This window comes from Mixophyes fleayi, chromosome 4 (genome assembly GCF_038048845.1).
Source record: "Mixophyes fleayi isolate aMixFle1 chromosome 4, aMixFle1.hap1, whole genome shotgun sequence".
NCBI classification, from domain to species: domain Eukaryota; kingdom Metazoa; phylum Chordata; class Amphibia; order Anura; family Limnodynastidae; genus Mixophyes; species Mixophyes fleayi.
In genome coordinates, this window is record NC_134405.1 from 81240599 (window position 1) to 81263763 (window position 23165).

A 23165-nucleotide genomic window follows, 5' to 3' on the forward strand; every position below is an offset into this window, starting at 1 on the left:
TTATTGCTTATGAGAGGTAAATGCTGACAATTAGGGTGCCCATACATAATTGTTTGGATAGGTTTGTGTGATGGCACTGTAACATTATTCATGTATAATTTTTCTTTTGTAACTCAGCATTACGTAGTTGTGATCTATTTTTCTGTCTACAATAAGTATTTGAGATCTTTCCTAACATAACTATAACATTAAACAGAACAATATAACCTAGAACCAAGTGGCGGATTACAGTTTGGGAGCGGTAGCTTTGTCCCTGGACTGTCCCTTACCTTCTCTCATTTACATTCGGTGAAACAAGTATGACCTAGACTTGAAATATAGTGAGCTTGGGCTCAGTGGTTTTCTGTATATTTAAAATATATTTTGTAGATTTTCTTGTTGTATAATATTGACTTGAGTTCCGTGCCCTGAATATTCTATGGCCACAGAACTCCTGTGCAAACAAAGAAAGTAAAAGCTTTATGTTGTAATGACACTGTTATAAATTATATACTTATTTTGGTATTTTTCTTTTCTTTTTTTGTTTCATTTTGTTAGTTTTTCATTTCTCAAATTAAAATAAAAAAAATCCGTTCTGTTATTAACAGTTATTGAATACAATCCTGGGACAGATACTTAACAGAGACATCTGTTTTCCTGTCTACGTCTTGCAATTAAGGACCGTAAGCTTATCATTTCCAGCGTTATTCAGTATGCAATATTTATTTGTAGCCTCCGCATGGGTTGAGTCCTGTTTTTCCTATAGGCCTTTAAAACCAGTTGGAGAATTGCATGGTATTCTCTTGTAATGTCAGTTTGTCCATCTTATTCTACAATACCATCTTACTTAAGATCTCTAATTAGAGGTTAGTGATATGATGTTTGAATTTCAGAATTCATTGGATTGGGAAGGCTTTTGGGAAGTTTGCCACTAACTGAGACTGCTCACAGTTACTACTACCACTACTCTGGTGTATTCTTACTATTAGCCTACCCACTTCAGTGAGTGATCCCAATAGTGAAAACAAATGGTCAAGGGAGAGGCAGAAGACCACCAAAGTTTTGAGGTTTGGGTAGGAATGTGGCTGGTTGATCGGTTGTCATTTTGTCCACTACAATAGTTGCAAACTAGCAGTAAACTTATTGGCATTCGGTGAACTTTAAGTAATATTCGCAGTGGTTAAATACAGACAGCTGTTGCACTTTAAAAACAAGGCAGTAAGATAAGGGGTTTACAGTATTTACAGAACACTTTTAGTGTATTGCCTCCTAATAAATGGAAATCAACTTTAAAGATTCAAGGGATTTAATTAACTATTGGTCCGATACTAATTGGGAGACTAAAATGGGAAAGTCCATTCCTCTGTAATGTCCACTTGCTTTACATCTCATATTTTATCACTAGTATTAAAAAAATATGCAAAGTGTTTTCTAGCATTTGGGAGCACAGTGCAACATACCCTAGATCATTTACCTGTGGTAAAAAAACAAAAATAGAACACAATGTGTCCTGGAATTAGAAGCCACATATTGGACACAACAGCAATACTAGTAATTGCGGCAGTGGATATGACGCTAAAAATCCTAGTAAAATGTATGTAATAAACAGCAGTTGTTATGAGCCCAAATGCTTAGTATTTATCTATGCTAAACATATATCCTTTCACAATGCTTTTCCTATTTTCTTACCAGTGAAACATTCATTGCCAAAATGTTGTTCTTGTCGTGCTAGAAAATCGTCTAAATAAGCATTCTATAAATGTATTTGTATGACCATGTATTGAATATTCTTTTTTGACCTAGATCATGGTTTTCCAAGTATTTTCTTATTACACCTTTTATGTAAAGGTAACTAGCATGCTAGAATAAATGTTTAAAGCAGTGGTTCCCAAACTTTTGCAGTTCGCGGCACCCTTAGAGTCTCCATAATTTTTTCAAGGCACCCCCCAAAATAATTACTGAGCAGTCCTATTTTAGAAGTAGTTGTGTCAAAAAATTGTAATAAGTATTTAGGTCAGGACAGAAATACTTATTTAGTTGTATGCAAAAATGCCCCCTCTGCATCCAGACTCTCTGCCCCCTCTGCATCCAGACACTCTGCCCCCTCTGCATCCAGACACTCTGCCCCCTCTGCATCCAGACACTCTGCCCCCTCTGCATCCAGACACTCTTTCCCCTCTGCATCCAGACACTCTTTCCCCTCTGCATCCAGACACTCTTTCCCCTCTGCATCCAGACACTCTTTCCCCTCTGCATCCAGACACTCTTTCCCCTCTGCATCCAGACACTCTTTCCCCTCTGCATCCAGACACTCTGCCCCCTCTTCCCCCAGACACTCTGCCCCCTCTTCCCCCAGACACTCTGCCCCCTCTTCCCCCAGACACTCTGCCCCCTCTTCCCCCAGACACTCTGCCCCCTCTGCATCCAGTCCCTCTGCCCCCTCTCACACTGCCCCCTCTCACGCTGGTCCCCCCTCCTCTGCCCTCTGTCACGCGGGTCCCCCCTCCTCTGTCATCTGTCACGCGGGTCCCCCCTCCTCTGTCATCTGTCACGCGGGTCCCCCCTCCTCTGTCACGCTGGTCCCCCCTCCTCTGTCTCCTCTGTCACGCTGGTCCCCCCTCCTCTGTCTCCTCTGTCACGCTGGTCCCGTCTCCCCTGTCTCCTCTGTCACGCTGGTCCCCCCTCCTCTGTCTCCTCTGTCACGCTGGTCCCCCCTCCTCTGTCTCCTCTGTCACGCTGGTCCCCCCTCCTCTGTCTCCTCTGTCACGCTGGTCCCCCCTCCTCTGTCTCCTCTGTCTCCTCTGTCACGCTGGTCCCCCCTCCTCTGTCTCCTCTGTCACGCTGGTCCCCCCTCCTCTGTCTCCTCTGTCACGCTGGTCCCCCCTCCTCTGTCTCCTCTGTCACGCTGGTCCCCCCTCCTCTGTCTCCTCTGTCACGCTGGTCCCCCCTCCTCTGTCTCCTCTGTCACGCTGGTCCCCCCCTCCTCTGTCTCCTCTGTCACGCTGGTCCCCCCCTCCTCTGTCTCCTCTGTCACGCTGGTCCCCCCCTCCTCTGTCTCCTCTGTCACGCTGGTCCCCCCTCATCTGTCTCCTCTGTCACGCTGGTCCCCCCTCATCTGTCTCCTCTGCCACGCTGGTCCCCCCTCCTCTGTCCCCTCTGCCGCGCGCCAGCCATATAAATAACAAACAACACTAAAACTTACCAGTCCGCGCGGCGCCGAGACCCAGCATCCACCTCTCTGACACGCTGCGTGAGAGAGGTGGATATTGGGTCCCGGGGCCGCGCGGATTGGTAAGTTTTAGTGTTGTTTGTTATTTATATGGCTGGCCCGCGGCACCCCTGTGACAGGCGCACACTTTGGGAACCTCCGGTTTAAAGGGTTTCTGCACCTAAAATTTACTTACCCTATCATGACCTTATTAGAGAGTATCTTATTTTAGGTAGGGGTGTCAGGGGAAGTTGGCTGGTCTTGTACATTAAAAAAGTACTCTCTTATGGACTATATTGTAAAACATTTAGGTGGACAACCCCTGTATTAAGTACCCTTAGTGAATATATTTTTTTATTCAGCAAGGACCTGGGGATCTGTGATTCCTTTTGCCAGGTATTCCTGTTTCTCACTGTTGTAAAGATGCAGACTAAAATGCTAGTAGCATATTTTATTGTGGGCCAATGCAGAAAACTGTTATGTGAAATAAATAAATCGAGCTGCGCTCCCCTGTATCTACCAGGGGTTGATGTGTCACAGGTTAAGAAACAGAGGCAGGAATGCTCCACCTATAGCTAACTTGAGCCTCCCATGCTGCCCAGCCGTCCTATGATATTGATTTGGTCTGTGAAATATCATTAGTGTATCAATGTATGCATGCATATAGCTTCCACACAGAGAAAATAAACTAAAATAATATTATAGTTCTATAGGGAAATTTGGTAAACTGCGATTCCTCCACACCAACGCATTCCAGAGGAAGTCCATGATTTTTCCAAGGGCGAAATGCCTTGGGTTTTTAACCACTAACAACACACTTAGCTATAAACTTGTGGCTGCCATTCATACACCAGATCTGCTACAAGCAAAAGAGTAATCTTAAAACAGCCACCATATACAATTAAATATACTAACATATACTAAACACAATGAAACAGCACGCCAATTTACATGCACCCATAGAAAAACATATGTATCTAGGTCTACATGTTTTGCATGCAGCCACTTTTAATATAGCAAGGCTGTAAAATATAGCAAACAATACATACATTCTGCCCTATATCACTATATAAGTTCTTCCAAAACCCAATATTATTATTTTCTTTTCTTTTTTGTTCCTTTTGAATTGATTTCAGACTCTGAGCATTGCTACCCAGAATATGCATTCTTTTTTTTCTTATCAGACTTTGAATTCCTACAGTCTGCCAGAGCAGTTTTGCAGATGCTCTTAATCCAGTCATCTAGATACTGCTGGGATGCGTGGACCAGATGCTTAGAAATCCAGTTCACATTCTGAGTAACCTCAGTAGCACCTACTTAATTAAAAGCTTACTCAGTCATTTAAATGAGCTAATCCAGAATCCTCTTATATTCATTGATGGGTGGTGTGTTACGTAGCCCAGACAATTTTTGTATTTGTTGTGAAATTTGCTGATAATACATCTTGTGGTCGTTGTTGTCATAACAAACAGTCAAAGCCTCCATTCATTACTGGCTATTATTTATTGTTCCATATTTATTTGGTTGTTTGTATCCTGTTTAAACTTTGTAAAGTCCATATCAGTGGTGGTCAACCTGTGACTCTAGAACCACATGTGACTCTTTGAGCTTTGAAATGTGGCTTTAAGGGGCAAGTAAGTGGCATGTGAGATGTGAAGGTATTTGGGGAGATCTGATGGAATGTGTGTAGGTCTGTAGGCATGTGGGGAAGTTTGATTGGTATGTATTTAGTATGTGGGGAGGTCTGATGGCATACGGGTAGGTTGATGGGTATGTTAGGGACATGTGTGGGGGACTGATGGCATTTAAGGGGCATGTAGTGAGATCTGGTGGCATGTGGGGAGACTGATGGTCAAATAAGGGGCATGTAGGGAGGTCTGAAGGCATGTATGAGACATGTGGGGAGCTGATGGGCATGTATGGGACATGTGGGGAAGTCTGATGGGCATGTGGGAATATTTACGGCCATTTCTGGGACATGTGGGTAGATTTCATGACATGTGCAGAGGTCTGATGACATGGGGGGAGGCTGATGTGCATGTAAGGGGCATGTGTGGAGATCCAATGGGCATGTAAAGAGGTCAGCGGTGCACGATAAGAGGTCTGACGTATTGCAGTAGCAGTGTGGATGCAGTAGCTGTGTGAGCTACTGTGTTGAGACCAGGGGCGGGCTGGGCAGGGGGCATCAGTCCCCCGGGCCGCTCATTCTCGCCGCTATTAGGGCCAGGAGGGCGGCCGGCCGGCCGCCCTCCGGAGGCAATTTCGTCAGTTTTTCTCCCGGCAGCCGCATACCATGACATCGCGTGTCATGTGATGCGGCCGCCTGGGCGCCCCCCGGGCTGCAATTCGCCAGCCCGCGGTTGGTCGAGACTATAAGTAGTCCTTTTTCCGCTGGACACAGCAGTGACGTAAATGCTGTGCAGTGCAGAGCCGTGCTGATTTTATGATTATTCTGAACATTATAGCAATGTTAGGTGTTTTCTTTTTTTGCTTGGCAAGATATTGTAAGTGATACATTTTCAATGTATGTGTGTACGGTATGTATGCACATGTTTATACTGGTTATATGTATATGCACACATAAAAAAGGTAAAGTTGACTCTTTGCAGTACCTATTGATATTATTTGGATTTTGGACCCTGACTGGTTGGCCACCCCTAATCTATATAATCTCTCAATGTAATGATACTTTTTAGCCTATAAATAGAAGTTCATGTACTGCAAATATTTCTGTGAAATGTTTGATTTAACCACCTCTGTACCTATAACCACAGTATAGGATTTAGCCACGTGGGATCTGTAGAACAAAATTAGGTACTGAGCAGGGAACAGCTTTTGCCTTTCCTGAACTCTGCTCTTTAGTTACAGAAGGTACATTGGAAGCAGATGAAGGCAAGACACATAAAAGTCCCATTTAAGTCACTATTGACGTGGCTTGTCTGAAATGCTCCAGCTGTAATGACAGTGTGCTGTTACGTTACACTCTGACCAGTGTGTGACCAGCAGCTAGTTTCTAAGACGGAGGTTGTCACTGTACTTGCCTATCTCCATGCTTTTCATTTATAGACTGTAAACCTCAGATCAGTCTTACATGAAAAGCAAGAGGCAGACAATGTTCAGTGCTCATTAGAAACCGGAGTCTTGGCAGGATGGTAGGATTCTTGAAAGCAGTGTCACCTTGTTGTTTTATTTATTTGTCACTGCCTTTTAATGCTGGCAGTACTTTGATGTTCCAATGAAGGGAATTTTAAAGCACTTCATGCTCCATTCTGAGGATATATTTCCTTCTTTCTAGATGGGTGGATACAGTTTTCTTTTGAAACACGGAAACAAATCTTGTGCATTATTCTATTACAATCTTTTTGCAGGCAGTTCCCATACAAGTTTTTTGTTACAGCAGACACATTTTTTATTAATTTAACTACATTTGCATGGAATGGATTATAGGGAAAATGTGTTTTAGTACCTTTGCATACCATGAGGAGTCATATACTGTGCTCTTTTGCAAGTGGAACTAAATAGTGTACTCTCGCCCAAGGTGTTTTCCATTTATTTACATTAGCCCAATTTTACAGTGGCCGTGCACCTCCCAAAATGTATTGCTGTGCTATAGAGTAGTCTGGTTTATCAGATAAATGAATCCAAAGTTGCTGGCATATGTCTGTGAAAGTCCATCCCATATACTTAGTTACTAACATTTTAGGCAATGAGCAGACATCCCGGTTAGCAGAAATGTATTTTGCAATTTGTTTTTTTTTTTTAGCTCAAATTGCTCCCACTTACAAAAGATTTGGCCACTTCCCCCTTTTTACCGTTGTATGACAATTATAGTACAATGTAACATTTTTATAGGAGTGCCACTATACGGCTGTGCAGATATACAGAAAGAAAGGTACTGAGAATTACACCTTTATTGTGCAACACCGCATACCTCTCTACTCTCTCGGAATGTCCTGTCATGTCTTCCCAGACTCCTGGGAGAGTAGGCCACCATCCCGCATCCTACTTCTCCTTGTAAGGAGTACGGAGCCTGATGGCATGATTTGTACTATCATGGCCCCACTCTGCTCAACGACATAATTGCATCATTGCGGGTTAGGGTTGTGTAATGCGAATTGCGTGGTCACGCTCCCCACCCCTCTTGCATTACCAGTATTTCATTTTCTTTGCTCTTAGTCTATATGTAACCACACCATCCAGAGGCGGGGCAAGCCGTTTTGGCCCTGAAGATGAAATTGGCAAAATGCCTCTAGTGAGGAAGCCCCGTTTACCATAAGCATCTCTACTATTTACATGTTACCGAATGGTGTTCACATACTAAACCAAGCAGTGACCATCATAATTATACCAGATCAGTAATCAATCTCACACAATATGCTGACAGTAGTAGATCCCCAGATCCCAGCTTGTAATAAATGTACAGTACAGACCGTTTTCCCTGATGAGCCATAGTCTGATGCCGGGTGTACGGGCATAGAGACCATGGCATTGTGACTGGTGTGCTATACAGAGTCCAATACTTGTTGGCTAGTGTACATTACAGAGTCCATATACTGGTGCTCCAGTGAACAATACAGAGCCTATTGCCCATCAGGAACACTCCAGTGGCAGACGGCAGCTCTGTTTCTCTTCCTCTACTGAACCCCAGCAGTCTGTTGGAAATTAGTGCAGGACAGTAAACTCAATGCTTCCGGCAATAATAGAACAGGATAATGGCTTTCAGATTTCTGTTCTGAACTGAGCTCTGCTGCTGAGGTTCAATGTAGGTGAGAAAACTGAGCTACTATCCATCCATATCCTTTTATATCAGACACTCATTCATCCCGTTCACACATATAACTAGATACCTCATATAGTGAGTTTTAAAATAAATGTTTGCTGTTTTTCAATTACGCTACACATTAGTCTTGTTTTATTGACTGTGATTCTTGCACCTAGATATAGCTGTATTGTGAGCGCTTGTGAAACAGGGAAACATTGACAGCTCCTGGGAGTGAGAATAGTAGAGAATTGAGGTCTGCAGCGCCATACATAGGGAAAACAACAAGACAGTACATGGTATAACAGTACAATAAGTAAACAAATTATACTACAACTCTCAACACAGCTACTGGGGTGCAAGGGGTATATTCAGCTTAAACCTGTGTCCATTAGTGTGGGCGCAACGAATAGGGTGAGAGCCACTGAAAGAGGTGCAAAGGGAATGCAGGACAACTTGAGCTGAGCCCCTGCATTTGCACAAAGGAAATGCTATATATAATAATATATTATGCTCTCTTCCATGTGGAACTTGGACTGTGCAAATATCTAAAATTTAACATTTTCCCTTTAAAATAACTACATTAAAATTAAATCAAAGAATACTGTCTTGGCATTCTGGGATAGATGTTACAGGCCTTTTGTGTGCTAATGTTGCTGTTAGCTAGACCTCCTTTCAAAAGTAAATGATCAGCATTTTCATGGTAATATCCAGTCTGGCTCTGTTATTCTGCTACTCCAACTGTACCGAAGTACTTTTAGAAATGGTTAAATGGCACTATGGTAGTTTCTATGTAAAATCTGCAATTAAATGTGCAATTCTGTGTTTCTAGTTTTGCCCCCACACGGAAGATGATGGAAGACAAAGGACCCCGTGTTGCTGACTACTTTGTGGTTGCTGGACTGACTGATTCATCAAAGCCACTTGAGGAGGAGATTCACTTTAATGATGCTTGCCATAAGATAGCTAAACCAAAGGAACCAATCACAGATATTGCAGTGATCATTAAATCCTTGGGAGAAGAGGTACCTCAGGGATATGTATGTATGGACACTACCCCGACTGGACTATTGGCCGACCTCAATAATGGGAGTATCCGAGGACCTCAGATATATTTGTGCTACAGGAGAGGAAGAGACAAGCCACCTCTAACAGATCTGGGGTGAGTCCATCTACCTGGAAAATAAGTATTTCTCTCGCATCTTGAAGTTTTGTTTATGTTGCATGAGGGTTCAATTAACAGTGTATTGTAAAAAAATCAAACTGGGTGGGCGAAATCTATATGGAATGGAAACCTAAAAAGCCCGTGTGTATCCTGATCCAGCTCCTCTGTTTAAACTTGTACTCTTTGGGATCATAAGCTTATCTAAATTGCTGGGCCTTCCAGTCTTGAAGTGTTAATGCTAAGCCTCTGTTTTTGAATGAAGACATACCATGGCTGATACCTGAGCCAAATCACTGACTGATTCTTTGTGAAAGCTCTGGGAGAATTGTGCATTGGGTTGAACATCTGTTCTTTCTTAATGGCTCCACTTCGTCGTCTTTGGCACACAGTCTGTGTCGGTCTTCAGGAATGCAGCCAATCTCTTGATATGCAATAGTATAATTTCTGTTTACAGTGGTTGTGCTATTTCTGCCATATCGGTAATCAACACTTTGCTTCCAACCAGCTCATAAAGTAAATATGTAAAGCGCTACGGAATTTGCTGGTGCTGTATAAATAATTGATGATGATGATGAATATAAATTACCAGCTTGCATGTGAATCGTACCATAAACTCTTCAATTTATTTTTAAGATTACCATTAAGGCCACATATACACAAGTACTTAAATTTGAAGAATTTTAGTGCATGTTTTTAAAACCTATTTGAAGCTGATAGTTCAAATATTGGTCTAAGTGAATAGACCTGTACACACAATTTCTGGGGAGAGTTTGCTTTGCAACAGTTTCTATGCGGCCTGTAGTGTACAGTGGAGTTCTGTGGGAATGCTCATAAATTAATGTTTCTAATGCTTTATTAAGGTGATGACAAAGTAAAAGATTGTATCTACTCTTTTAACTACTGTTTTTCAACGCCTATATTTACAAGCCCTCACTATGCTTCATCACTAGCCACTATCTATATTATAATTGGGACAAAGTTTTTGTAATAGAACAGGTGGACAGGAAATATAACATGGGTAGGAACCTAGATATTGTTGCATTTTCTGTCCATCTTTTGTAAATGAAATAGTATATTCGTATACTGTTCAATACTAGTAAAATAGTGTATGAGGTTGATTATACACAATGCTTTGGACTTGGTGTTTTCAGGATAAAGGGGGTCGCTATCATTTAGATAAATCTGCTTACCCTCTGCTCTCAGGAGACTCCTCAAAGCTAAAGTGCTTCTGTAGGGTGTGTAGAAGCTGAAATAATCCGAAGAGGCGCACCGTGCAAAATTGTATACGTCATGTTAAAGTCCATCCGCATTGCTTCTTTTAGTGTCATGTATGGCTTAAATTAATCATGAGTGAGCGCATTGGAACTGTTTTTTTTTGTTTTTTTTATTGTTTGTTTATTTTTTAATTACTTGTCACTTTTGATGAGGGAATGTTTTTATTACATTGCTCAGAGTGCTCTTAGAAATGCCATATTTGCCGAAGTGCAACTTGGAGGCACAAATTTAGGTCCTATCAAAAGTTTAGGAGGACACAGGAAGACTGACAGCTCTGACCTTGTGTGAAATTCAAGTCCTCTTGCAGATTGGAAAAGACAAAGTGCCCCAATGCAAGGAATGGCGTTAAAAATGTGACTCTCCCTTTATCTCATATCAATAATTCTGCTCTGCAAAAGTAAATTTTGTTTTTTGCACTGCTCTGCACCTGCTTTATACTTTGCAAGGAACACCCTCTCTCTAGTCAACTCTTCAACTTATCCTGTGCAAGGTTCTGCTCCTACCACACACATTTGCTCTTTGGTAGAAATGTAGGTGCAGTTTGGGGCACATGGTAGGACAAATCTGCTTTTTACAGTCATATTTGGACTTCATTGGCTTTATTTACATTTCACATCTTGCCTAAAAGTAATGCCAATGGGCAGCATTTCTAGACATATGGCAATCTAAATTCACATTTCATTTCATTTTTTTCTTCAGGGTACTGTATGAATGGAAAGAGAGGCTAAAACAAGGTTGCCAAATTATCCAAGCTACACCTTATGGACGTCCTGCTATTATAAGCAGTAGCACCTCCTCGCAAAAAGCATACATCACCTACCGAAGAGCCTCCGAGAACATGACCCAGAATACCTTGGCTGTAACTGATATTTGCATAATCATACCAAGTAAAGGAGAGAGCCCACCACATACTTTCTGCAAAGTGGAAAAGAATCTTAATAGTAGCATGGTAAGACCCTCATACAAGTCCTCACCACGGCTGCAGTTATTGTAAAAGATGTAAATCACTTTTTTTAATTTGGGGGGAAAAAAGGTACAGAAACATTGAAATGCTAAATAAGTAGAATTCAACAATAAAATTGTCTGCAAAATAGACCAGGGGGTAAATGTATCAAGCTGAGAGTTTTCCAGAAGGTTTGAAAAACCAACCAGATTCTAGCTATCATTTATTTAGTACAATCTACAAAATGACAGCTAGAATCTGATTGGTTGCTAAAGGCAACTTCTCCACTTTTCAAACCCGCCGAAAAACTCTCACCTTGATACATTTACCCCCCAGGTCTATTTTATATCTTTTAACTGGATGAACATTTATAATTAATAGTGTGAAAGTTTCTGTATACACAAATCCTCCATTCTAAGAATGTAATTTCTATTAATTTCTATTGAAAGTAAGAAATTAAACGTTAGGGTGTTTTTTAGTTCAACAATGGGGATGTAGAAGCTGCTTCATTGGTAAACCTACTAATCATGCCAGCTGTATGTAATAACTACCAGGGTAAGGGCTTCCTGCCGTCATTGATAGTAGAAGAGACTACATTGGATGTGGGTATTGTTTCTTTACAAAGTTAAGTATCTCTCTTTCGTTTCAGTGGGGATCAGCAGTGTACCTCTGTTACAAAAAGTCAGTTGTTAAAACCAATGCAGTATCCTACAAAGCTGGTGAGTGAAATATTTTAGTTGGTATTGTGTATACAATTTCATGTCTACAGACAAACATGAAATTGAAAACAATGCATATACTATGGATGAGCTGTATACATTGTTTGTCAAACCAGGAAAAAGCTGTAGAACAAGAGTCCATGTAGTACACACAGTAAAAGAGAAAGCACAATGAATTAAAGATGAAACTACAGTTAATCTTAAAACCACCTGCACCATAAATCGACAGTAAAAGACAGTGATGTAATATGGTTAAATATTAAATACATTTCAGTAGATAAGCACAGGTTCAAAGCTTTAAGCCAACTCATGTACGAATGTATCCTTTCAAACCTATCCATTCAAACCAGTCCATAGGCACCTAATATTACACTCAGTAACTTATAATGAGCAGGTAAATGTTTCCTGCTGATCAAATGTGTGTTTGCACAGACAATATCTCCAGCTACAGGTATGCATAGATAATCATGGTTTCTCAAAACTGACATCTGCTTGCAGAGGCGCAATCTCCACCATGTAGGGAAGCAAAACAGATAAATGTTCCGTCAGTAGATGTAACAATACAGCAGTAGTGTATACTGTAGCCTCACTTTCTCATGTGTATCAGCAGCGGGTCAGAGAACACTTTACTACTGGTGTTATCTGTTATGTGTGTAATAAGCTGGGAGATTCAAATCCCCAGTGTGCTTAAAGAGCTAAGTTACCTGTAACCCAACGCATTTTGTCAAATTATGACTTTTTCAAGGCTATGATGGACATGTCATATGTTGTGTATTTATACATAATGGATGAAGTTTGCACTCACCAAGGGTCAAACATACAGCAAAACAAATATGTTTTAAAAAAAAACTCCATAATTTACAATTGTAGTATATACATGCAGATCAGTACTGTATTAAAGCATTTCTAATAAAAACTAATAATAAATCTGACATACAGTATATTATAATGGCACATGCTTTTTTTTAAAAAAAATATTTTTACATTAGGGACTCATTCTACAGATTTCTGTCTGTGCCCCGTTATTTTGACTTCATTGAGCCATATTACAATGGCTCTTGTCAGTTCTCATATGCCTACCTATAGCTAGTTGCTGAGGGCACATGATTATGATTGAAAAAAACTGTAAAAAGTAGTTGCTTATTTAATCTGGAAAGGAACAAGTTAAAACTGATCTAGACAACATCTGTGCTTCAATATCCTAGTTATTGTGTGATATAATTCTGTCTTAAAACCCCTTAATTTCATTCTGTGCTTTTGCCAATAGTTTATTTGGTTGATAATCATAAAAGAATTTTGGAAGCTCAAAGTACCAATTATACTGTTAGCTAAGTAGATGTCAAAGCCTTTGCTATCCTTAGATAATTCTGTATTGTTACTGTAAATGGAGTAATCAGCTATAGGATGCTTTGAATGTTCATCTTATTAGCTATGATTGCTTCTGAAACACTTGTCAGATGTTAGATTGTAATTTCAGACATAATCATTTTGTAACTCTGCATAAATTATAGAAGTCTAAGTAGGTTTGTTTTTTTCTGAAAAATGAGAAATGCTATGTTTCAGCCGTTCCCTTGAAGAATGCATTTTTATCTTCATTTTTTGTGATATTCTTTTCCACATATCAACAATGTTTCTACTTTTCTGTATTTTCCCTCTATCCGCCCTATTTTACAGTGCAAACCACATATAGCTTTCCATGGTATCCCTTAAGGTTTAGTATGCTGAATAGGTACTTGGAGGACACAGTAGTTACTGCAGGTGTTGGATTACTTTAGATTTAGCTAGCTTTCTTGGTAAGTGTGTTGTAGCTCTGCTTTTCTCAAGTCTCTGTCTACTCCCTTCTAATTCTTCAGTTTTACCTGTCGTACACCCAGTAATTAGTCTCAGTTGACCTGCAGAGTTTACAGGTCTTATTTTTGTATTCCTAATTCCTGAAATGCTCCTATATGTCATCAGCATCTAGAAAATCAATAGACAACCCATCAGGGGCTAGTTATCTTGCACTGCTTAAATACAACCACCTGCACCGATAATTACCCATTAGTCTTGTTGTTCTACCACAAATAGTAGCTGGGCAACCTACCATACTCTTTGTAGTTCAGACGCATTGGTCTCCTTGATTTCTTTGGATGTTTGTAAGTCTCATTGGAGCGGATTATGAGTTTGGCTACAATGGGTACTGCCAAGTACCAATAAATGTCCATGACTGTAACTGCAGGTCCCCTTCATCATCTGAGCACTTCATGACACAGCCTATGTTTGCTTCAAACACTAATTTAAACAATAGGCCCTCCTCTGCTTCCTAGCTTCCTTATTTCAAGAGTTTACCGATTCTCCCTTTAAGTATTATCTTGTTTCATGATATGTTGAAATGAGAGAAATTGCGCTGAAATTTTGTGGGAATAAGGTGTTATAGCAGAACAGGCAGTTTTACAGAGGTGTAAAGATCTGTGATACAACCAACAGGTTCTGTTTTTACTTTACCATTCTACACAGTATTTGAAAATTTGCATATTGCTGAATGGGGTTTGGAAGATGACTGACAATTCTGCTGTGTGATCTGGTTGGGGCCAGCTTCCAGTGGCTAAAAGTGCAAATGTGGAACAAGGAGAATATTTTTCAGAGCAGTTTTGAAAGTTTCTCTCCGCTGGAGTTGTCTATTTATTTATATTTTGTATCACCAGTGGTTTTTAATGTTTCCACTGAACTGATTTTAACGTTTCTGTGTTATGCCTTATGAAGAGGTGCAGCTAAAATGTCCTTTTGTGCGCTTGTCTGTTCTTCTCCATCACGTATTATACTGAAATTGGATTCCCTGATTGACAGCCAATCAGAAAACAGTAGGTGGGGATGCAGTGCTGACAGATGCACTCTCCAGGGATTTTCAAAGCATGATTTAACTTAAGTTGGAAATATCCTTGGCTGGAGGGACAGTTGCTTTAATAATTACTCCTTTGGGGAAAATGTGGCCACTTCTTTAAAGTCTCTTCCCCACAAAATGTTAATGATTATAACTTGGCTCGCTAGAGGCATCATTATAGGAGCCTGTTTCAAATAATGTTTTTTTTAAAAGGGGGCATACTTATGAATATTATTAGTAACTGGGGTTTTATTTGCTGAAGATAACTTTGGTTTACAAAATATTGATCTTGTTATTGTAATGATCAGCTATCTTTTGCTTGTGTAGGTTTAATATGCAGGTATCCTGAGGAAGACTACGAGTCCTTTCCATTGCCAGAATCTGTGCCTCTCTTCTGCCTGCCCATGGGGGCAACAATTGAATGCTGGCCATCAAACAATAATTATCCGCTGCCCGTGTTTTCTACCTTTGTGCTAACTGGAGCATCTGCTGAAAAGGTACAAGACATTAGTACTGGTTAAATACATCTGCTCAGCATCTAAAATATAGAAGAAAGTGAGAAGCCGTCTTTAAAATGGGTTTACCTTAATGTGATGTTATTGGCTTATTGATTTATTTGTTTGCAATGCTTACTAAATACATTGCTTTCAGGCTATTTTCTGTGCTTTTCAGCCATGTCCTTTTATATGAATACTTCCTGGGAGTGGTATACAGCTTTGCTGGGCTCTGTGCATTGGATGCAGCTGTGTCCAGGCAGCAGGTGTCATATTCCATTGCGTGAAATTTACCAGCTCGTCCTGCCCATATAAAGACATGGCTGAGAGGTACGGGAGGACGCCAGAAAGGAAAATCATTGTACTCTAATCATCACTTGTTCATTATTAAATGCAGCAATTGTTCAGAGCACTTTAAGACTAGGGTTAACTATATGCACTTATCTTAAACCATCTGCCAGAATATTTCCTAAATTGATTGTACACTAAAATTTTGTTTCCGTTAATTGCTGGTTATGCTTTTTTTTATTTATTTCATAATCTGCAAAGCAGCATTCTCTGTATTTTACATACTCTCATTTCTCCTAGGTGTATGGAGCAGCGATCCAGTTCTATGAGCCATATGCTCAGGAGCAGTTGACTGAAAAACAGAAATCACAGTTAGGATTAGTAACTAACACAGAGCGAAAGATGGATCCCTCTAAATCTATTCATGTTAGCAAATGTATCTGTCTCCTGTCTCACTGGCCTTTCTTTGACGCTTTCAAGAAATTTCTCACTTTCCTGTACCGTTATTCCATCTCTGGACCTCATGTGCTCCCAATAGAGAAGTAAGTTGCCTGGGTGAGAGGCTTTAAATAATTCATTGACATTGTCTTGTTGTGGCTGCTCGCATGAATACACACTGTTCACTAATACAACTGAGCCACTCGAGTCCGGGTCAAACTATTATTTACAGCATGCGCATTGCATGATATCGTGCAGACCAGAAGAATTTCCCCAGTGATTTTAGAGTGACCCATTATGTATTTGCTTTACTGATTCTGGAAGCCAAATTGTTGTCATAATTTATTTCTAATAGGCAAAAAATATATATATATATATATATATATATATATATATATATATATATATATATATATATATAATATATATATATAATTTATTTTTATATATGTATGTTTGTTTATTCTATATATTTATATTTGCTTTTTTGCTGATATTAGATATTTTCTGTATAAAGTTGATATCTGTGGATAACTTTATTTCACTCTTTTCTTCCTTCGTCCAGACATGTCTCCCACTTCATGCACAAAGTCCCATTCCCTTCTCCACAGAGACCACGTATATTAGTACAGGTAAATCTTCCCCTCTATTGTCACATGATCTGAGAAACCCCTCCACTTCTTGCCTTTTGTGCTATTTAGTTGAAAACTCTTTTCTCCTTGGCATTAGTAGATGTATTATGGGCCTATTAAATCAAGTATAAATCCTAAAGTCCTGAGCATTGGATAATACATCTGTATAGCTAAAAACTTTTTCTTTCTGAAGTCACAGGTTTTATCTCCTTGTGGAATGTCTATAAATGTTTTTGTTTTTTTTATGTGTTTTGTTCACCTGTTTCACTGACTTGATATTGCAAAGAATGTAGCCTCATACACAGGTGCCCTTGGCCATATCGGCGCTACACTGTGTTCACTGCGTAGAAAACACTGAACTCAGCTAGGCAGAGGGATCATTTGTCTTCATATTAAAAGTGACTGTCTAGGCACACGGATGTCAGACCATGGATGAACAATAGTAGTAGTGCCCATTCTGTGTCTATGGTCCATAATGCAATGTCCGTGTTTTCTCATTCTGTAATATAGTTTTTCTTCCTCCCTTTATTCAATGTCAGGAGCTTAATAATAATAATAATAGCTTAGACTAAACATAGCAATGCTATTTTCTTGTGTGCTGGTTTTCAGAGAAGCCTGTAGCCATCAAGATCACTGTAGTTAAAGCTGTTCTTCTATTACCATAATGAATAAAGAAAACATAGGTGCTTCACTGGGTGTGTAAGAGCACCAAGCCCTGGATGAGTTTAACAGTGATATGTTTAAAATCTAGCTTGAGAACTTCAAAATGATTTGTGTCCGCTGTACTGCTTGATGATGTAATGACCATATTAATAATAAACAATCTTTATTGTGCTGCTTGGCCTGTATGTTTCCTTTCTCATGTAAATCCAGCCCTTTTGCTCTGCTGAGTAAACACAATTTGCTGTCTCTCTGAATAGCTGTCCCCGCACGATACCCTGATCCTCAGCCAGCCTGTGTCCTCACCGCTTCCACTGAGGCAAGTACACATTATTCTACATGAAGCTAGGGGCCTTACTCTGTGCAGGGAGTCTCGCTGAGCTCTGAGGCTTACAGGTGCACTAATGTATTTCCAGCCTCCTCAGGATTAGCATTGTACAACCACCCTGCACCATTGACTATTGTAACCTGGTGGGTACTGTCATGTGACAGGCATGTTTTGTAAGTCTCCTGGCACAGTTGGGGTTTGGTTACTTTAGCAACAACCCCCCTTCCTACCCTCTCACAGTGCTACATCTTTTCATCACTTATGTTTCAAGGGACGAATCTGCCAGCCCTGTGACTAGCCTGGGATTTTAGCTAAAGTTCATTAGTGCACCAAGGGAAAATTGAAAGAATGATTTGTGATTTGTACAGGCTGCATTCTCCGCTGTTGCATAATAACTGCAACATTTACATGTAATTACTGGAAAAATTAATTAGTGATTGAATAATTATCTTTTTTTTTTCCTGTTCCTGGCAAGGTCCCACGACCTTCACAAGCAAACTACAAAGAGCAGTGTATCTCTTATTTAATTAATCAGTAAGCAGCTTTGACCTGTACTGAATTGGTTGCTAGTCCCAATACATCTATAATTTATAGCTAAATCATATATTTATCACAGTTATGCCACATAATTCTTTATGAAATAAATGTTCTGGATTGTTTAGCAATTATTAATTGATCTGAATATGTATGTAGCTCTTTCACATTAGAAGTAATGTGCCATGCAAACATCGGCCATATTTAATATAGTGCTAGATTTACTGTTATTGAATTATGCATTGGAGATACATCAGGGTGCTTTTTTTTGTTTGTTTGTTTTCAAGCATTTCTAAACATACTATAGCTTATTCAGAGTTTTTACCCTGAGTTGAACAGTGTGCAGACAGTTTCCGAAATGCCCATTGATGGTTAAAAGACGAGTCTACTCTAATGTTAGAAAAAAACCAAAGATGTGCATGGGTAGAGACAACATCACATTCAGCATGTAAAACGTTATGTAATACGACAGAGCGTTTTCAGCTTGTCATAAGGTGGGGACCACGAATATTCATGGAGCCCCAGAGCCATAAGTTGGTCAATGATGTTCTAGTTAGTGAATGTTATAAAATAGACATTGCCATCACAGATCATGTGGTGCTTGGTACATGGACGGAATTTAGTTGACAAGACTTGTCTTTGAGAGCTGTAAGCATGGGATTTGCTGCACTCATGGGTACCGATACACTTACAAATGTTTGTATTGTGTGTGTGTACTGTTTTTTAATATTATTCTATTTTTTTGTAAACAAATAATGAATCTAAAAGCATTGGGGCATATGTAAGGTTGTAGGCCCTTGTTTTTAGACTTCCTCTAAACTGTACATTCTAGTATGTTGATGTTTTATTGAATGGTGATTATTTTAAATAAAACTTTTGTCTCAAACAGTGGAGGGAAATTTTCGACGCTGCTGCAGAATTTGGGCCCTGAGAATGCTGTGACTCTGTTGGTCTTTGCTGTCACTGAACACAAGATTCTCATCCATTCCTTACGCCCCTCTGTTCTCACCAGCGTAACTGAAGCTTTGGTCTCTGTAAGTGGCTTTTACTACTTAATATTTGGGTGGAATTGTGTCCCTACTTTTGCTTTTTATAAAAGCTTTGTCTCTATGGTAACCCTTTACTCGCCATGACGCAGAACTGCAATCAGAGTGGAACTCTGGGAGGAAGTCCCCTGCGTTATAACTGCAGCTGGAACTGTCAGAGGCGTCCTCACTGTCTGAGTCCTGCGGGTGCTGAGAAGTGGAGCCATCGCATAAGTCAACTGGGACTGTGGCTCTCCATGGCACCTGTTCAGATATGTGAAGCTTACAGTGGGGACCCCTTGACAAGCATTTGAATCTTAGTCAATGGCTCAACGTCTTCAGTATGTGTAAGCCTGGGATGTTGATGCCTGGGATGACTCCAGTGACAATTGTGAAATAAGGGATGGGACTTCTGCTCTGCCAGGGGGTAGCACTGCACTGTACTATGTTTATATTGTTTTATTTGAGTATACAGCACACTGCATAGTACACCTGCATAGTGGTAAGATATTACATATTCTGGACATTATTTAGAGTTGGACATGAGCTCTGCCGAATGCTGCAAAAAGGGCTATTTGTTTTACTGCTTATGTGCAGGAAACAATAGAGACTTTTGAGTTGCACGTATCTTGCACTTGCAGCTTTCTATGGCCGGAGAGGCGGTTTGGGAGCATGCAAGAGCAAGCTGTGTAACGTAAGGGCATACACACATAAGAGGAGTGCATCCCCTGGAGATGAGGCTTATATAGAGTAGGTATCTCCAGCTATGCCTCTGAGGAGACATATTATTTGTGTCTGCTAAAGCCATGGTCTAAATATAACCCTGTGCCCCCCCCTTAGATATAAATAGCCAGCACACGTGCTATAGCTGCTTTTACAGGGGGTCTCCCTACGCTCATTGTACTTTTGCTTTAGCGGTAACCAGACCATGCTATACCACTGGTACTGGTCACTTATTTTAAAGTGGGGAGGTGGTAGTTTTATTCTATTTTGTCATCTTTATGTGGCTGCATATTTCTGTGCAACACAAAATACGCACATAAGGCCAAAATTTGCTACTGTAATATTACTCTTACTTTTTGGCTTTCAAAATTGTGGCTTACTCTAACTGAGACTCTCTATTTATTTTACTGTCTGAGTGCTGCAATCAGTTGCATTGTTCTCCGTAGAAAATTTTGTGGCCTGGTGGCATTAAGAAGTAGCACGGTGGGGGCAATGTAATACTTTGCAATAATATTGAAAAATGTTGGAGGTTATTGCTCAAACCTGCCAGGACTGGTCAGACTGGTGGTCAGTGGTCTAACACCACTGCTGACTGTAGTGCTCACATAGTGCCTGTTCTAATAGGAGAAACAATGGTTTATTCTATTATTGTAAAATTCTGTTGGGCTCCAAGAGCCGAGGGGCAGATAAAAAGAGCCGGGTGGAGCACTCGGGAAATAGATGCTGGGGAGAACACTGTATTAAAGAGTGGGTTTATACGCAGTCTGTATTATCTTTTAACACTGGGTTTCTCCGTCTCTTGTCTGTCTTCCATAACAAGCCAATGTTTGGTTATCAACATCCTTGTTCTATCACCTTATCCTTTGGACAGCTCCTGATCCCCAAGTATTTCTTGCATTGCCTGCGTGGTTATGTGCGAAGCAGATTGAGATGCTTTATAGCCTCGTCTGCATCACATTAACAGGCTGCTCTCTGGCTCTCATTACTGGACCTAATCCAAGTGCACTGTTTTGGCGCCAGACTGTGAAGTATGAGTGAATAAGGCATATGGTATAGCAGCTTATCACTACTTAACAATTCTACTTCTCATGCAGGGACATATTGCAAAGAACCCATGTAAATCACAGTTCCAGTAAACCAGCGTAAAATCCATTGCTTAAGACCTATAGCTGTGTGACATTCTGATGTGGCTGGAAGCACTAAAATTTCATTTAAAATGTGTGGCTCATCAGGGTACTTGTATATGATAGTAGTTTTTCTTAGTAGGTCTGCCTTTTAGAAAAAGTTTTTACCCACTTATCTTTTTCTCTCCCTCTGCTATTTTCCCAAAGATGATTTTCCCTTTCCATTGGCCGTGCCCATATATCCCTCTTTGCCCTTTGGCCTTGGCGGACGTGCTCAGTGCCCCATGTCCTTTCATTGTGGGAATTGATTCTCGCTATTTTGATCTGTATGAGCCCCCTCCGGATGTGAGCTGCGTTGACCTAGATACCAACACCATCTCTCAGTAAGTGTCCCTTGATAAGAACTCGTTCTGTTACAACAAAAGGAGGTTGTCGTGTTATTCACAATACATTAACCCTCTGGCTGAACGGACTAAAGTGATATTTTATAGAGTAATGCTTGAAATTCTAGCTCAATATGGAATTTCTTTATGCTACAACGACTGAGGCTGTATTTAGTTCATGCAGATTATTGCTGAAGTTTAAATGATTGGATTTTTGACTACTCTATGTCCTATTACAATACATAAGTAAGGACTATATGTATATAACTTCCTGTAAACATATCTTTCTAAACAGTGAGTTCTGAGATCATCACTTCAGTGTCTCGTAGGAACAATTGTGCATTATAAGTAATACGGCAACCTTTGTGTAGAGATTAGAAGTCCCATCTTCTACTTACATCCGTGTAGTCTTATAGTCACAGAACTCCTCTAATATCCTTATAATTTACAGTAGAATGCCTTATCCTAAATATGATTATCTAATAAATGATGCACAATTTAATATATCTTTTTCCTTTATAATGTTGTAGATGTATACAAATTATATTCGGAATCAGTATTTTACTGTAGTTCATTTTTTGTTTCCTCTCTGATTATGAAATAATTTCCTATGTAATTGATGTTACAGATGGGAGTGCAAGAGGAATGTCAGCTGGAAGATCCTGCCTAAAAAAGCCTGCAAGAATCTCCTCAATACACTCAGCAATTTGTATCAGCAACTGGCAGAGTGTAAGTGCATTATATAAGATCACTGGTCTTGGAATGATCCATGCTCATTGTTTTCATTTATTGTTAAACTAATTGACAGAGTATACAACTTGCTCATGCGTGATTGTGTACAGATGTATATTCAGTTTTATTGCTTCCAACCAATCATGCCACTTTTATAGTCTGAGTTTTGAAATTATTGTGATTACAGTTATTTCTAAGTGGATTTCCATTAAATAAACTTTAAATCCAGTATTTTATGCCTGGTGTGTACCCTGTTGTGTATGCCACAATCAGGCAATGCTCTCCTCGCCCTGTCAAGTTGCGTTTTTCTATTCAGACTGCGTGTTGTCTATCGACACACTACCGTCAAGAAGAGCATCACCAGTCTGTGGCAGATGTCATTGGAGATTTGGTGGTACTCTGGAATCCTGGTAAGTACTATACTGGATTAGTAGGTATAGAACTCCACTTGAAACTGAAAATTTAAGTTATCTTCTTAGAGTTGCCTACTCTACCCGTGCACCTGTTGTGTATATTTTTTTTTGTACTATACAGTGTATCTGAACTGGTACACAAGTAAGCATTACATCGCTAGTTTTGCCATTTGGCTATATTACATGACTTGGTTCAAGTCTTCGACTTGAGTATTCTTGTGGACTGAGCACTGGCAATAAGTCTACATTTTTCCTCTTAGTACAGCAAAGACCCAGAGATGATGCTCTGCTAGAACTGGCTATGAACGATTATGACTTCAATTCAGGAAAGAAAATGCATCAGCTGGACATGGAGATACAAGAAGCGTTTTTATGCTTTATGGCATCTATTTTGAAAGGATACAGAACCTATCTTCGACCAATCACACAGGCCCCTTCCGAGACTGCCACAGATGCCAGTTCTCTGTTTGAGCTACAGGGTAA

General features: G+C 40.1%; 1 protein-coding gene across 6 annotated transcripts in view; it reads left to right on the plus strand.

Moving 5' to 3' along the window:
• The window catches only part of DENND4A (DENN domain containing 4A), an 87465-nt gene that overhangs the window by 21112 nt on the left and 43188 nt on the right, over positions 1-23165 (plus strand). For all 6 annotated transcript variants that reach the window (XM_075207605.1, XM_075207602.1, XM_075207603.1 and 3 more), the window contains exons 2-12: positions 8779-9108; positions 11086-11335; positions 11979-12048; positions 15236-15405; positions 15991-16232; positions 16694-16760; positions 17681-17739; positions 19172-19316; positions 21362-21537; positions 22166-22266; positions 22943-23161. In XM_075207605.1, the coding sequence (XP_075063706.1) occupies positions 8798-9108; positions 11086-11335; positions 11979-12048; positions 15236-15405; positions 15991-16232; positions 16694-16760; positions 17681-17739; positions 19172-19316; positions 21362-21537; positions 22166-22266; positions 22943-23161 (1810 nt within the window). In that variant the 5' untranslated portion in view covers positions 8779-8797. The remainder of the gene's footprint in view (positions 1-8778; positions 9109-11085; positions 11336-11978; positions 12049-15235; positions 15406-15990; positions 16233-16693; positions 16761-17680; positions 17740-19171; positions 19317-21361; positions 21538-22165; positions 22267-22942; positions 23162-23165) is intronic.